This window comes from Mixophyes fleayi, chromosome 3, assembly GCF_038048845.1.
Source record: "Mixophyes fleayi isolate aMixFle1 chromosome 3, aMixFle1.hap1, whole genome shotgun sequence".
NCBI classification, from domain to species: Eukaryota; Metazoa; Chordata; class Amphibia; order Anura; family Limnodynastidae; genus Mixophyes; species Mixophyes fleayi.
Window position 1 is genome coordinate 73,766,023 of NC_134404.1, and position 17,404 is coordinate 73,783,426.

Consider the following 17,404-nt stretch of genomic DNA (forward strand, 5'->3'; position numbering starts at 1 on the left):
CCTACTTAAGATGTAGTATAATACTGTTTGCATCACGTTTGCAGCCATTGCCTGGCCCTGTGTGCTGCTACTCACCTTTCTGTAAACTAGTATTCCCAGGTCCTTTCCATCTCAGTTTTCCCCAGTTTGGTTCCATTTCATGTACAAGCAGCTATACAGGTACATAACACTACATAACACTACATTTATCTGCCATCTCACATTCTAGTTTGCCATTTCATCTAGATATTTCGGCAGCAAGTTACTATCTTGCTCTGTCTGTATAACTCTACATAACTTAATGTTATCAACATATATTGGGCCTATTTACCAATTATCAGTATTTTACCCCGATATTTTATGATCAATTTTGCAGCTGAATGATCCAATTTTTCGGAGTTATTTACTATATCTTGGCTGCCGGGACAACACGTCTATTGTTGTCCCAACAAAGTACTTTCCCCCAGTGATGTCCTGAGTACACTTTCATGTGTGGATGGCAAGAATCTACTGCACATGCACGGCTGGAAGGATCCACACAACGGAGACATCACACTCTCCGAAGGCCAGAAAGTGAGGTACGACATATGCTTAATGCCTTCTTCACAGGACAGTAGCATTTTGCGAAAAGATAATCTCTTCACGGCTTGGTAAATAACTGACCCCCTAGACCCTATGAGGACAGCGCTACTAAGCGTTATGTTCTGCTTATAAATAATCTTTGACTGTTATTCTTTAACCAGTTTTCATCCCATGAATATATTTTTTTTGCTTAGACCTAATTCTCTTCTCTGATGTACCAGACTTTAAACCCTATTGCAAAATCCAAATATATCACGTCAATTGCAATATCAAGGTCCAATTTGAAACTCAGCTCCTCATAAAAAGGAATCATTATTTGTTAGACATGAAACCATACTGACACTGTGTTATCAAACTGTTCTCTAACAAATGTCAGAATCACATCCCTCAGAATCCCTTCAGATAATTTACTCACAACTGAAGTCAGGATCACAGGTGCATAATTTACTTGTTACAATTTTGTTCCCTTGTTAAAAATTTTTACATCTTTGGTCCAATCTTTTGGCACTGAACTGGTTAAGAGGGAGTCCATAAATATAAGAAATAGTGGTCTATTAAATACTGAATTTTATTCCTTTTGTAAGTATGTCATGTGGGTCATATGCTTCACTTTCTTAATATTAATCTTTTTTTTTTTTTTTTAACTATTTTAGAAAATAGCATTAACAATCAAACAAGAATCAGCAATTAGTACATTGCCCAAAAAACAACAAAAAAACAACAGCATATTGTCACAGAACAGACAAGTAAGCAAACATTGGTTGTACCAATTGTTAAGGTTCCAGCAACATTTTCTAAGAATATGGGGAGGAGAAAGAGGGGGGAGGGGAAGCTGGTCGTCACAATTAAAATACTGTGGGAAAAACTACCTAAAGACTCAGGGAGAAAGAACAACATCCAACATCAGGTCACCTATGAATCGTGCACCATTAAGGACCCCAGAAGGTTCACTTAGTAGAAAGAAGCTAGTATAGGAGTAAAGAGATTACAAGTAGAGCCAGGGGGCCCAAATCTGGTGGAATTTATTGTCCTTGTCATGTAAGTGATATGTAATCTGTGCCATCCGGGCAATAAACCAAATGTAGGAGAGTAAGGCCGCCATAGTAGGGGTTTAGGGTGCTTCCATGATTTAGCTACTAGACATCGTGCTGCAGCAAGGATATGGGAAGCTAATTTCGAGGACGGCCTATCATCATCAACTAAAGGATAGCGAAGAAGAAAGGACCATGGGTCTTTCCGGACGGGACACGAAAGGAGTGAGGAGAGGAGGGCCCTAACACGGTCCCAAAAGGAGGATATTTTAGGACAGGTCCACCAAATATGTAAAAAAGATCCCATCTGGCCACAACCCCGCCAACATAGTGGAGAACTAGAGGGAAACATTTTAATAATTTTGTCAGGGGTGTAGTACCACCGGTAGAGTGTCACGACTGATAGTGGGTACCTGCTGTTGTTGGCGCAACTCAGAGGAAGGCGCGGAGTCTAACGTGCCCCTGGTTCACCAGGAACCCCCGCAAGGAAGTATGGACTCCGCTGCAGGGACACGCAGGTCGCGGTCCTTCCTAGAGTCCACAGCGAGATACAAGGAGGTGTCAGACAGGCCGGGTCAGCAACGTTCAGGTAGAAGAGGTACAAAGGGAAATCCAGAAGAATGGTGAGGCAAGCCGGGTCGGCAACTTTCAGGGAGAACAGTACAAAGGCAGAATCCAAATAGGGGTGGTCAAACGGTCCGGGTCAAAAGGTCACAAGCAGCACGAGGATAGTCAGGAACGAATACAGCAACTGGTATACACAAACGCTGGAGGCAGGACGACCTGATACTCTGGCACTGGTGAGAGGGCAGGAAAAGGTTTAAATACTGTGGTAGCCCAATCAGAATCAGAGCTGCAGCGTTGTCATACCTGCCGCCGGGAATCCTTCATAGCGTCCCGTTGCCTAGCAACGGGGCGCGTCATCACACCCAGAGGTCGGACGGCAGGGGGATCCGGAAGTGATGCGTCTGGTTGCTATGCAACCAGACGCGCTGTCAGCAGACAGGCGGCCGTGCGGAACGGCGCCTGACAGTATACCCTCCTCTTCTTCCTCCTGTTTGAAGGAACCTTTTAAGAATTCTAGGAGCGTGAAGGTCCTGCTTGTCCACCCATGATCTCTCCTCTGGGCCAAATCCTTTCCAATGGACAAGAAATTGCTGTTTGCCACGAAGAATGCGAGAGGCCAAGATCCGATTGACTTCGAATTCTGTTCCAGAAGAGGTTTGTATTGGTGGGGGACGACAGGGAGGTCGATAGAATTTATTGAGTACCACTGGTCGTAGTAATGAGACATGAAAAGTATTATGACATCTCAGAGAAGGAGGAAGTTTCAATTTAAAGCATACAGGATTAATTACTTGCATGATGGTGTACGGGCCAATAAATCGAGGAGCCATCTTCATAGAAGGAACTTTTAGTCTTAGGTCCCGGGTGGATAGCCATACTTGGTCTCCCACCTTTAAGAGAGGAGTGGCCCTCCGATTACGATCTGCAAAGATTTTGTGATGCTGAGTAGCCTTGAGTAAAGCCCTCTTAGTCTTAGCCCAAATGAGAGAAAACTCCCGATAAAGAGTATCTACAGCTGGAACCGGTGAAGAGGACACTGGAAAAGGATCCGGAAACACAGGATGACTTCCATATACAATAAAGAATGGGGAGAATCCGGTAGACTCATGAATGTGTTGGTTATGGGAGAACTCCGCCCACGGAAGGAATTGAGACCATTTATTCTGATTGTCAGAGGTAAAACAGCGAAGAAATGTCTCGAGATCCTGATTGATTCGCTCCGTCTGTCCATTGGTTTGAGGATGATATCCCGAAGAGAATTTCAATTCTATGTTCAATCTCTTACAAAAGGTTCTCCAAAAACGGGATGTGAATTGGACTCCACGGTCCGAAATGATCTCCTTCGGGCAACCATGTAATCTGAATATCTCCTTGATAAAGATATCTGCCAGACGACTGGCCGTGGGCAGTCCAGTTAGAGGAATAAAATGTGCCATCTTCGAAAATCGATCAATAACCACCCAGATAGTGGTAAACCCTGCACTGTGGGGTAGGTCTGTGATAAAATCCATGGCCACACTTTCCCAAGGAGCATCGGGGATAGGGAGTGGACGAAGAAGGCCTGCTGGGACTCTTCTACAAGTCTTGTGTTGAGCACAAGTAGTGCAGGAAGCAATAAATTTACAAATATCGGCACGTACAGTAGGCCACCAGAAGCGTCGGCAAAGCAGCGATGTTGTCTTCTTTATTCCAGCATGGCCGGCAATGCGGGATGAATGAGCCCACTGCAGGGTCTTGAGCCGGAGATGAGGTTCCACGAATGACCGGCCTGGAGGAGGAGAGGACGTTTTGGTCCTAGTGAGGGCTACAATATTAGAAGGATCAATAATATGCTGAGGAACCAACGGTCTCAAACGATCGGAATCGTCAAATGAGCGAGATAATGCATTGGCACGTCCGTTCTTGGCTCAATGCAGAATGTGAGCTTCATGTTAAATCGAGCAAAGAAGGATGCCCAGCGGGCTTGCCGAGGATTAAGGCAACGAGCCTCTTGAATGAACACTAGGTTCCGATGGTCGGTAAACACAGTAACAGGAAATATAGCCCCCTCCAACAGATGTCGCCATTCCTCCAGAGCCGCCTTGATGGCCAGTAACTCCTTGTCCCCTATTCCATAATTACATTCACTTGGAAGAAATCGTCTGGAGAAAAACCCACACGGGTTGTGTGAGCCAGCAGGAGACTCTTGAAAAAGCACCGCCCCAATGCCTACAGAGGATGCATCTACCTCTAAGAAGAAAGGTCGTTCTTGATCTGGCTGGGACAGAACTGGAGCTGAAGAAAATGCTTTCTTTAACGTTATGAAGGCAGACATGGCTTCCGAGGACCAAACCCTGGGGTTGGCAGTCTTCCTGGTTAAAGCTGTAATGGGAGCTATGATGGTGGAGAATCCCTGAATAAATTGGCGATAATAGTTTGCAAAGCCAATGAACCTTTGAATCGCTTTAAGGCCTTGTGGCTGAGGCCAGTCCAGAATAGCTGACACCTTGGTGGGATCCATACAAAGACCTTGACCCGACACAATGAAACCAAGAAAAGGTACCTGGCTGATCTCAAACACACATTTCTCCAGCTTGCAGTAGAGGTGATGTTTCCGGAGTCTACGTAAGACCTCCTTTACTTGTTCCCGATGAGTTTTCAGATCTTTAGAAAATATTAATATATCGTCTAAATACACTACCACAGAAGTGTATAACAGGTCATGAAAGATATCGTTAACAAAGGTTTGGAAGATGGCTGGGGCGTTGCAGAGGCCGAAGGGCATCACCAGGTACTCGAAATGTCCATCTCTGGTGTTAAAGGCCGTTTTCCATTCGTCCCCCTTCTTGATGCGAATCAAATTATAGGCCCCACGGAGATCTAATTTGGAAAAGATTTGAGATCCACTGAGTTTGTCAAAGAGGTCGGAGATGAGAGGTAGTGGATATCGATTTTTGACAGTGATGCGGTTGAGAGGACGATAATCAATACAAGGCCGAAGAGAGCCATCCTTCTTCTTAACAAAAAAAACCCCTGCACCCGCTGGGGAAGTGGATTTGCGGATAAATCCCCGTTTCAGGTTCTCCGAAATATATTGAGACATGGCTGACGTCTCTGGACGAGATAAAGGGTAGGTCCGCCCTTTGGGGATGGGTTGGTCAGGAGATAAAACAATAGCGCAATCCCAGGGACGATGAGGAGGCAAGATCTCCGCTTCCACCTTACTGAATACATCTTGGAATTCCATATAGGCCTCAGGAAGATGGGTTAGCTCGGAATGAGCCATTACTTGACATTTTGAAGGCAAGACTCTAGACAGACATTCAAAGCGACATCCTGGACCCCACGACATAACTTGAGCGTGGTCCCAATCCATCTGAGGAGAATGCTTTCTCAGCCACGGTAGCCCCAAGATGAGGGGATTAATGGACCTCGGCAACACCAAGAGTTGGATCATCTCGCTATGAAGTACTCCTACCCTCAACCGAACAGGAGAAGTCACGGAGGAGATGGAGCCGTGAGTGACACGACTACCGTCGACTGCCGTCAGAGATAACGGTTGAGGCAATGGGTTTAAAGGTATTTGGAGCTGCGAAGCTAGATCCGCCGAAATGAAGTTCCCGGAGGAGCCGGAGTCCACAAAGGCCGTGGTGGAAAAGGTACCCTTGGGGGTGCTCAGGATGACAGCCATCTGAAATTCTGGGGAATTTTCTTTAGAATAGGGAGCAACTGTGGATTCTCCTAAAACGGCCTCCCCGCCACCGTTTAGGAGGAAGAGTTTCCCGGTTTCTTGGGACAAACTCTTAGCAGGTGTCCCGGATCTCCACAATACAGACACAGGCGTTGTTTGAAGCGTCTCTCCCTCTCTTCAAGGGATAATTTAGAGCGTCCTACTTGCATTGGTTCGTCCACTGGCAGGATGGGATTTTGGAACTGGGGTGCTAGCTGTGGTATGAACCGTTTGCCAGGAGAGCGTTCCTGCGTGCGCTCTTGGTAGCGCAAATCCACCTTTATGCACATGGAGATGAGGGAATCTAACTCGGCCGGGAGTTCTCTGGAAATTAGCTCATCCTTAATCCGGTCAACCAGACCTTGCCAAAAGGTTGCCACCAGTGCTTCGTTATTCCATTTTAACTCGGAAGCCAGGGTCCGAAATTGAACTGCGTATTGCCCCACGGACAGGTCACCTTGGCGGAGGTTTAACAAGCTAGTAGCTGCAGAAGCAACTCTTCCGGGATCATCGAAGACTTTTCTGAAAGCTTCAATGAAGGAGTTGGAGCTATTAAGAAGTGGACCCCCTTGTTCCCATAAAGGTGAGGCCCAGGCAAGGGCTTGACCACTGAGGAGGGAGATGAGAAAGGCTACTTTGGTGCGTTCTGAAGAAAAGGCCCCTGGGTTGCACTCAAATTGAATGGCACATTGGTTCAGAAAGCCCCTGCACTTCTTGGGATCACCGTCAAACTTTTCGGGTGTCGGGATGCGTAAACCGGAGGCCGCTGTAGAGACCGTAACCACACTGGATGCTGTGGATGCAGAAGAGGTTATGGCTGGTGTAGCGGGTGAAGCATTCTGAAATGTATCGAAGCGGGTAGCAATCCCTTGGACACATTGTAGGAGATGCGCTTGGGCTGCTTCTTGTTGCTCCACTCGTTGAGCCAAATGCAGGAGTAGGTCTCGAGCAGACGGTTCACCAGACCCCTCCGTTGTCATGGCCAGAGTATACTGTCACGACTGATAGTGGGTACCTGCTGTTGTTGGCGCAACTCAGAGGAAGGCGCGGAGTCTAACGTGCCCCTGGTATTCACCAGGAACCCCCGCAAGGAAGTATGGACTCCGCTGCAGGGACACGCAGGTCGCGGTCCTTCCTAGAGTCCACAGCGAGATACAAGGAGGTGTCAGACAGGCCGGGTCAGCAACGTTCAGGTAGAAGAGGTACAAAGGGAAATCCAGAAGAATGGTGAGGCAAGCCGGGTCGGCAACTTTCAGGGAGAACAGTACAAAGGCAGAATCCAAATAGGGGTGGTCAAACGGTCTGGGTCAAAAGGTCACAAGCAGCACGAGGATAGTCAGGAACGAATACAGCAACTGGTATACACAAACGCTGGAGGCAGGAAGACCTGATACTCTGGCACTGGTGAGAGGGCAGGAAAAGGTTTAAATACTGTGGTAGCCCAATCAGAATCAGCGCTGCAGCGCTGTCATACCTGCCGCCGGGAATCCTTCATAGCGTCCCGTTGCCTAGCAACGGGGCGCGTCATCACACCCAGAGGTCGGGTGGCAGGGGGATCCGGAAGTGATGCGTCTGGTTGCTATGCAACCAGACGCGCTGTCAGCAGACAGGCGGCCGTGCGGAACGGCGCCTGACATAGAGTATTTTATAAGCGTTCTCCTCGACTAAGGTGGAAATAGAGCTTGTGGCAACCTGATCCCTTATGATTTCCCAATAATTTTTTTCATTTTTTTTTGCCGCTTAAATCTTTGCTAATCTGATTTCCCTTGTAAGTGTTTTACTACATTCCTTGCATTTCCTTAATACATTTTCAGTCCCTTCTCGTTTACACTTATGTGAACGTGACATTTATTTAAATATCTGGAAGGAATGCAACCGGCTGATCAACTTCAAAGCTTCCTAGTGTTTAACATACAGAGCAGCTGAAGAACACTCCATAAGGGTATATAATATAATATAATATCATTTATAAGGAGAGCAGGTAACTCACCAGTCTCTGCTTCTCCTTCTCCATCCTACTGTTCTCTTCTTTCATCTTGTCAACCTTCAGAGACAGCTCTGTGATTCTGTAAGAAAGTATTATTAAAGATATAAGATATATTTAACAATGTAATATATCTGTAAAATATCCATTGACAGAACTTCATATGTTTAAAATTCTATGTACAATTGCTATGCAGATGAGTACAAGCTAATGTTCTCTGTTATAGGATATTATCTGTAAAATATGGCTAAAAGTTTGCCTGTTGTGTCTTTCAGCAAGATAATGACAGGGTGTCTGCCGTGCATACAAAATATCTCTCCCCAAAATTACAACCTTTTCTCATATGTCCTGTTCTAAAAACCCTGAGAAACATTTACATACATGTTTGCAAATGTTACTAGTAGTAACCTTAATATAAACCAACTTTAACATTTAAGAAAGGATTGGACATTTACCTAAAAATAATTAAAAAACATACAGGCCAATTGTCCATAATAGCACAATATGTTGTCAGATCTGGGGTCAGGAATACATTTTTCCATCACAAGGCAAATTGTACTATGCTTTAATAGTTTCTGGACTTCCTCTTGGTTAACTGTTTTTTTAGGATGAAAGTTTGTACTTGGACATATGTCTTTGTTCAACCTGAACAACTCTGTTTTAGATATAATCGCTTTTAGTAGCCTACTGAAGCCTGAGCATGACACCTCCTAGAAGACAAAAGTACAATGGAGTTTTGGGGAGAGTAAAAGTAACGTGCTAGTCTAGCTCTGTGTGATCCCCACCTCCCAGAGAACTTCTCAAGAACATATTGTCACATATACTTTTTATGTGTTCAAACACTTGTCTGTCCTTCTTCCAGCTTAAGTCAGTGTATATACATATATATATATATATATATATATATATATATATATATATATATATATACATACACAGTATATAACAATATAAAACTATGATTTATCTGCACTGTCTCTAATGTATGAACCAGCCCACATGTGGACAATCTTGTAGGCAGGGAAATCCAATCCTTTATGAAGCTGGCAGGGTACAATAGAACAGAATTAAGGGTCCCTAACCTCAACATTTCTCATCATTCATTTGTATTACGTGCAAGGAATTAAATGGAAAAGCCCTGTCTGTTTTTATGTTTTCTAGGGGAGACAGTAAGGCTCATGATTAATCCACACAAGAGCAAAGCACTGCCAGATGCGGCTTTGTTATGTCACATGCCTACTTTGTACTGTTTTATGGAGAAATGTTGGGATTTATGAACTAAGATGGCAGTGTCTCCGACGGTATAAATGTTTCTACCTTCCGGTGGCACGTGGTGGAAAATTAGGCATGCATGCATGCACACAGAGGAGCACTGCAGGTCCGCAGTTCTGTGTAGTTCATAAATGACTTTATAAGTTTGTTTACCCATGACAAGAAGCCATAAGTGGTCCTCGTGGTGTCTCTCTCTTCCCTCCCCTTTAATCAAATGTCTGATAAGAAAGTAAAGTAGTTTAAATAAGGAGAGGGAAGCAGATGCAGGACAGCACATGACGTCTTCTAAGACATATTTCTCCTTTAAGAAGTCTTCTTATTTGTTAGGACATCCATCTGATATTCAGATATTTAATATTTAACAGAAGAGAAATAAAGCTGGCGTGAAATAAACCATTTTGTAACTACATCCCTCAGTTGAGATGGCTCTATAAAAGTCAGCTGTCACCTGTACACATTCATGAGACTGTAACTCATCAATCCACTATGAACTAGAGACACCACTAAAGCCTGATGGAATGTGCAGCTAAGATTACATCTAGTGGGATAACAGCAGAAATAATATAACAATTAATACAGGAGAAAGGGCAGTTAGAGTTAAGCTTAAATTCCACCCGATCTGACTTTCAAAGCCTTGTGGAACACGGATAAGTGGTAGAGGGCAGAGATTGAGGAAAATACATTTATTACAGACAACTATTCATGAGTCATGAGAATCCAGCACATTATCCGCACACTCTACTTATTATGAGCATGCGCTAAAACAAAATGTCTAAGACGGCATTAACCTACTCTGACTAAGATGCTTGGGTCTACTTGCAAAACAAATGAATGTGACGTACTACAGTCCCAAGTAATGAATCACACACACTGTTAATACCATCTCCTGGATTTGGAGCATTGTCTGCAATTATAAGACACACAAAGGGATTTATTCATCCCAGTCATGAGAAGTATGTCATGATTTCATGTTTTCTTCTGCTAGTATCCTCATCCGCTCAGGAGGTTCAGAAGGTTAGTGCCAATCCTTACTTATGCAGGGTAATACCGCAGCTCCTGACAAATGTTTCCAGCTTCCCTCATCAGACGCAATTGTGTCATCAGCATTATTCACACTGCAATGTTGATATGTAGCTAGACAATAATCACACAAGTGTCTGAGATGAGGAAGCGATCTTAGTCACTTTTAAAAATAAATTTCATTTACTTTGATTCTATACCCTTGCACAGGTACTGAAGAGGTTCTCCATCCAAAGTAATTATTGTCCCTCTCTCACATGTTTATTACACATTTTCTACTTACATCAGTTCTAGTACTTAGCGAGCTGAGGCTCCCAGCCTGCACTGAAACAACTCTGTGTGATATAAAATAAATCCAATGAAACTTAGCATTACAACGTGCTGTCAGATATAGCAGGTTACACTGCAGTCCATGTACTGAATGTGTAAACCTTTGCTTGCCTATAAACTAACGCTGAGTGCTAATTACCTGGCATTCAGTTCCACTTTCTCTGCATCCCACTGGCTCTGCATTTGGATCATTTGTCGCACTTTGTCACGGAGCTGCTGTTCAAGGCGGGCAGTGTGCAATGATGCTCCAGCGGCATTTTGGGAGAGGCGCAAGTTGGAGTCCAAATTTAGGCAAGCTGTGTGCATGCGCCGTGAGCTGCGGGAAATGTCTGTCTTCATGTCAGCAAGACCCCTGAAATGGGAAAGAAAACATAAACATAATAAAACGTTTGCACTAACATTATGCTATGATACCTGCCCTCCTGTCATCAAGCTAACATATGTCCAAGAACTGTGCCTGTACTTCTGTTTTATTATTGTGGCCCCCGAACTACTTTTTGTAGATGCTTCGGTGAATTCTAATAGCACTTTTCTGGCTGTTTATCTTGTAATTATATAGAGTTAGTGGGGAAAGGGTAGCTTCCAGTATTATCATCTCTGATTGCGGCAGTAAACTACAACTCCCATAATCCATCACTAAAGCATTCATGTACGGTATCTGTTTCTCATCTGTGGAAACATCACCAAGCTGCAACAACTAGTGTTGGAAACAGGAGTGGAAATAGATTTGGAAACAGAGGGCCCATAGAATAATCTGGATGCCATTCTTGACTCTCAGGTCTCCCCTCTTCTCTCTCCAGAGCAGAGCGGTAAACCTCTTCTGAGCATGAGCAGACAGGTGAATGCATTTCTCAGAAGATGTCTCCAGTCTGCTCTTTCGAGAGAAAAGTGGGGGTCCAGGGAGGCAGAGGTATCAGAGGGGTGCGAGCGACCCTGTATTGCCAGGCACCCTATACCTACGGACCCCAGAGCCCCTGCACCTCTTAGTGTTATTCCACTTTTCACTAGGAACCACACCATCAAGACCTGTCCTCTTCTTTCCTACCTTGTCTCTGGACTTCTCAGACGCAAGGTAGGACAGCAGTCAAGTATAACTGAGAGCTGCAGACAAAGTAGCACAGTTTTAAGTGGAAGGAGCTGGACCAGACAGTACCAACGCTGGATAACTGTGTCTGTTATCCAGAGCAAACAAACTAAACTATTTATTTCCACAGGAAACCAGGTATTGCTGTATCTTCCTTCCAGGTGCAAATATGTAAGTTTGTGACTAATAAACTCAATGGATTCCAGTTGTTTGAAATTAAAATTATACTTTAACTTCAGCTGCATTCTGGCAGGGTGTGGTTCTCTTTCAGTGTCCTGTGGCTGTATAATTGTGGTGTATCACAGTACGACATGTCACTTACCTCTCTGCCAAAGCACGCAAATCGAGGAACTGACTGCGCACATTTGCTGTCTGCCGCCACAAGGTCAGGATACTGCTGTGCTCACTGTTCATGTACAAGGTATAACTCTACAAAGATCAATATAAAAAATAACATTTGGAAAATTACATCAGAACTATACCCTACACATATTTTTTTTGCTTTTTATTTTTCAAGTCGAAATGAGCTTAAAGAAAAACAATACTTAAATAAAAGGTGTAAACAATACTTAAAATAAAAGGTGTTATTTTGTTCCTATGTTTAAAGGCATTTTGTAAAATTCACTCATTTGTGTTTACAGATGTGGAGGATGGAAGGATTAGCTACTTGAGATCTAATGCAGATTATTTACTTGTAAATGGAAGAGCGTCATTGCACTTCCTGTTATGTCTTCTGCAGTGGAGCGTATAACAGATCTGAGGCAGCAAGGTGGCTTAGTGGTTAGCACTTCAGCCTCACAGCACTGGGGTCATGAGTTCGATTCCCGACCATGAACTTACCTGTTTGTATGTTCTCCCCATTGTTTGCATGGGTTTCTTCCCACACTCCAAAAACATATGGTAGGTTAATTGGTTGCTATTAATTTGACCTTAGTCTCTCTCGGTCTGTGTGTGCATATATGAGTAATCTGTACAGAACTGCGGAATTAATGGTGCTACGGTCACTGAAGACAACCATCAATCATGATTGGCGCAGGCCTTGCTGATGCGTGGAGTCTAACAGACCCCTCGGTCTTCACTTTTCCTGCTGGGAGGGTAGCCCCCTGATGTGATAGAGGGTTGATAGACAGATGCAGCTGGATAAACACAAGCAAGTACAGAGGTCGTGGTCAGGTGAGAATATCAGAATATCATCCAAATAGGTGACCACGAACCGATAAAGGATGTCTCTAAAGATCTCATTGATAAAATTTTGGAAAACTGCAAGCCCGTTACAAAGCTCGAAGGGCATCACTAAATACTCAAAGTGACCGTCGTATTAAAAGCTGTTTTCCACTCGTCACCCTTCTTGATACAAATGAGATTGTAGGCGCCTCTGAGGTCCAACTTGGTAAAGGTGGCTCCTTTAATCCTATCAAAGAGATCTGAGATCAAGGGTAACGGATACCTATTCTTAATGGTGTTGGCGTTAAGACCCCATTAATCAATGCAGGGACGGAGCCCTCCATCTTTCTTTTTGACAAAAAAGAATCCTGCTCCAGGAGAGGAAGATTTTCTTATAAACCTTTTTTAAGTTGCCCTCAATGTACACAGACATAGCTTGTGATCCAGGTAAGGACAAGTGGTAGACGCGCCCCCGAGGAGGAGACTCGTCTGCTCCTCGGCCCGATGTGGAACTTGGAAGTTTTCAGCTCACAAAATACGTCAGAGTATGCGGCATACTGTGTTGGAATATCCAAAGACGCTGTAGGAAAAGATGAGGAATCCTTCTCAGGCAACTGCACCTCCTGAAGGCAAAGAGAGTGGAAGTTGGGTCCCCAGGAAAGTACTTGAGCTTTCTGCCAATCCAGTAGTGGAGAATGAAGTCTGAGCCAGGGAAGACCCAAGACCAGAGGATTTATGGCTTTAGGAATCACTAGGAAAGATACGATCTCGGTATGCAGTGCTCCAGTTTGGAGACAGAGGAACTGTTTGGAATCTAATGGAACCCCCTCAATTCTACTGCCGTCAATGGCTGTGATGGAAACAGGTTGGTACAGTGAAACCGTGGGTAAATACAGCTTTGTTGCCGTAGCAGCAGATATAAAAGACCCAGCGGCACCGGAATCAACGAGGGCAGGTAGACAAACCTGTTGATTGACATAACGAAGAAGTACACCAATAGAAAAGTTAGAGTCACACAGAGAAAATTCATCCATACCTAACCCGGCCTCTCGGGAGCGAGTTTGGTCTTCCCTGGTTCCCCACAGTACAAGCACAGGTTTTTAAATAGTCTCTCTCTCTTCTTCTGGGGAGAGGCATGCCAACCGAGCTGCATGAGTTCCTCCACAGACATTACCAGACTCTGGAACCTAGAAGCTAGGTGTAGGCTAGTGTGGCGGGAGTGTTTCCTCTCCCTAAACCGGATATCAATTTGGTTGCACAGAGAGATAAAAGCGTCAGGGGAGGCAGAAAGTTCACAACCTGTAAATTCATCCTTAATCTGAACGGATAATCCCTGCCAAAACGTTGCTACAAGAGCTTCACTGTTCCACTGTAACTCAGCAGAGAAAAGTGTACTGATCTAGAGGGAGTGATCCCTGATGTAAGCAAAGAATACCAGAAGCTGTGCTAAAAACCCGACCATGTTCATTAAAAATGTTTTTAAAAGTTTCTAGGAAGGTGGAACTATTGTACAACAAGGGGTCGTTGCGCTCCCACAACGGAGAGGCCCATGCTAAGGCTTGTCTGGACAGAAGGGAGATAATGTATGCAACTTTAGTCTTCTCAGTAGGAAAGTTCCCCGGCTGTAATTCGAACTGTATTGCGCACTGGTTTAGAAATCCTCGACATGTCTTGGGATCAACATCAAATTTAGGAGGATTAGGAATCCGAAGATGGGACGCCGTGGCTTGGGTCACTGCAGGAGTTTGCAGGGGAGGCGAAATATCTGGCAGAGTGGCTTGTGAAGCCAAGGTGTTCTGCAGCGTGTAGAGGTGAGTACAGACCCTGAAAGGATTTAGAAGCTGGGCTTGATTCTTCTCTTGCTCCTCTACCCGACCGATAAGATGCTCCAGGAGATCTCGCGGAGGAGGTTTGCTGGATCCCTGCAACATTTGGTAGGAGTAAACTGTCACGGTCACTGAAGGCAACTATCAAGATTGGATTGGCGCAGGCCTTCCTGAGGCGCGGAGTCTAACGGACCCCCCGATCATCGCCATGAACCGCCGCAGGATGGATTTTGCTGCCGGGAGTCTGCAGGCCGCGGCCCTCATAGTAGCCCCCTGATGTGATAGAGGGTAGATGGACGGATGCAGCTTGATAAACACAGGCAGGTACAGAGGTCGTGGTCAATATAGCAAGCCAGGTCGGATACACTCTGAGATACACTCAGAGCTGAGGACAATACAGAAAGCAAGGTCAGTGAACAAGCCAGGTGGGATACACAAGCAGCACAAGGGATAATCCAGGAAACGTAGTCAGACAAGCCAGGAAAAATTCACTAGGAGCAGAGAACCAGAAAGCACAGCGAGAGCCAGATGCAGGGGTTAGCAACCTGTTGCTCTGACAAAGACAGTGTGTCAGAGTGGATATTAAATAGTGCAGGGAGTTTCAAACTCCCTGCCCAGAGTCACATGATCAACGCACCAAGCAGGAAGTAAACAAGAGAGTGCTGTGATCAGGAGCGTGGAGCAGGTAAGTTCCTCACAAATGGCTATATATAAAGTTAAAAAAGAAAAAAAAAAGAAGACCTTTGGACTGAGAGTAAGTCGTTTGCGACTTTAGTGAGGGCAGTTTCAGGTGAATGGAGGGGACGGAAGCCAGACTGGAAAGGGTCTAGAAGAGTGTTAGATTAAAGCATGCTTGATGGCCCAGGGGGAAGATACCAGTGGAGAGAGAGAGGTTAAAGAGGTGAGCAATCCTGGACATCACCAATTCACAAAACACACTTATAAATCACCAAAATATACCTCTATGGCACACACTCCATCGGGTAGGACCTGCACACAATGACGACCCTAGACAATAATTTGAAGGGAGGGAGGTTTGCCAGGCAAATCTCGTTATTAGGTCTCGCCCATTTGCTAAACTGCCAATGCTGGCCTAATATAGCAGGGGGTGGGGATAGGATGAGACATTTAGCCCCGCCCCCCCAGCCACTTCCCTTACGAAGTGAGCAGGATGCGGGTGAGCTCCCAAAAATTTGTGAGTCTCCCGGACATTCCGGGAGAATAGGCAACTATGCCTTTGATGCTGGGATGGAGTCTTAAATGTTTCTATCAAAATGTGAACCAATACCTCATGTTTTCAATTTGCTAAATACACAGATTTCTAGTGGTAAGGACAAGTGCTGCCAAATAACCCCCAAGATATTCCTATACAGCAACAAGTAAACAGACTGTCTAATGGCTCCAGAAAAAACATCATTATTCTACTGATCAGTTTCTGTCTCCTAATCTTCATACAAGTTTGCCCAAAATTATCCTTAAAATAAAAAAATATTTCTATCAATTTAAGATTTTAATAAACACATTCATGACCTCAGTACAACCTGGATTAAAATGCTTCTTATTCACTGAACATATAAAGCAAATTGCTTTGGCAAAAAAAATAATTATTTCCTTTATATCTGTCAATTAACTTTAAAACAAATCACCATTTCCTCTGTACTTTTCAAGTTAAACATTCAGACAAATACAGAAACATATTTTGCAGTTCAGTTTCTAATGATTCATTCCCTTGTCCCATGTGACAGCTAGCCTACATGTTGCTAGAAGTGCATCATTTGCCTGGCTATCTACATATCAGAATAAAGAAAACACTTTGTGATATACATACGGCTTCCACTCATTCACAATACCTTTTTCCCATAATTTAAACTCATGATGAACCCAAATGGCAAGGAAGAGCTGGAATAGGTTCCTATAATTGTGTATGCGGCCATAGGCTGACCACGCTGATGGTGTCTGAGCAACAAATGCACAGTTTTGTCAGATGTGGCCACACGTGGATATGTCGGTATATGGCCAAATCTGATAAAAATCAAATTGCCCTTCAGTAAGTCCAATCTAAATGTAAAATGTGCTAGTCTTTTATACTGCATTTTATGTTCTCTACGCCACTAAATTGAAATTTTACATTTCCGTTTTCATTTTAAAGAAATTAAATTAAAAAAAATTGAAACGTGCTATTTTTAAAACTCTTTGGGGTATATTTACTAAACTGCGGGTTTGAAAAAGTGGTGATGTTGCTATAGCAACCAATCGGATTCTAGCTGTCATTTTTTAGAATGCACAAAATGAATAATAACTAGGGGCCTGATTCATTAAGGATCTTAACTTGAGAAACTTCTTATTTCAGTCTCCTGGACAAAACCATGTTACAATGCAAGGGGTGCAAATTAGTTTTCTGCTTTGCACATAAGTTAAATACTGACTGTTTTTTTCATGTAGCACACAAATACTTGATAGCTTATTTGTACACTGAAATTTAAAGTTGATATTTGTGTGCTACATGAAAAAACAGGCAGTATTTAACTTATGTGCAAAACAGAATACTAATTTGCATCCCTTGCATTGTAACATGGTTTTGTCCAGGAGACTGAAATAAAAAGTTTCTCAAGTTAAGATCCTTAATGAATCAGGCCCTAGAATCTGATTGGTTGCTATAGGCAAAATCTCCAATTTTTCAAACCCACAGTTTAGTAAATATACCCCTATGTGTATATCAGTGCCAGGCACTGAGACAGTATTACATATGCTGACGGCAAAGCATATTCTATGATAATGAAAATGTGAAGATCTATGGGTGCTGTTAAAAGGGGAAAAAAAATTCACTAAAGTCAGTGACCTAGATATATAGATGGA

General features: G+C 43.9%; 1 protein-coding gene across 2 annotated transcripts in view; it reads right to left on the minus strand.

Annotated features, from left to right (window-relative positions):
• CROCC2 (ciliary rootlet coiled-coil, rootletin family member 2) overlaps positions 1-17,404 on the minus strand; it is a 105,779-nt gene that overhangs the window by 50,908 nt on the left and 37,467 nt on the right. For both annotated transcript variants that reach the window (XM_075201797.1, XM_075201799.1), the window contains exons 8-10: positions 11,881-11,987; positions 10,614-10,826; positions 7,859-7,934 (exon numbers count right to left, since the gene is read on the minus strand). In XM_075201797.1, coding sequence (XP_075057898.1) covers positions 7,859-7,934; positions 10,614-10,826; positions 11,881-11,987 — 396 coding nt within the window. The remainder of the gene's footprint in view (positions 1-7,858; positions 7,935-10,613; positions 10,827-11,880; positions 11,988-17,404) is intronic.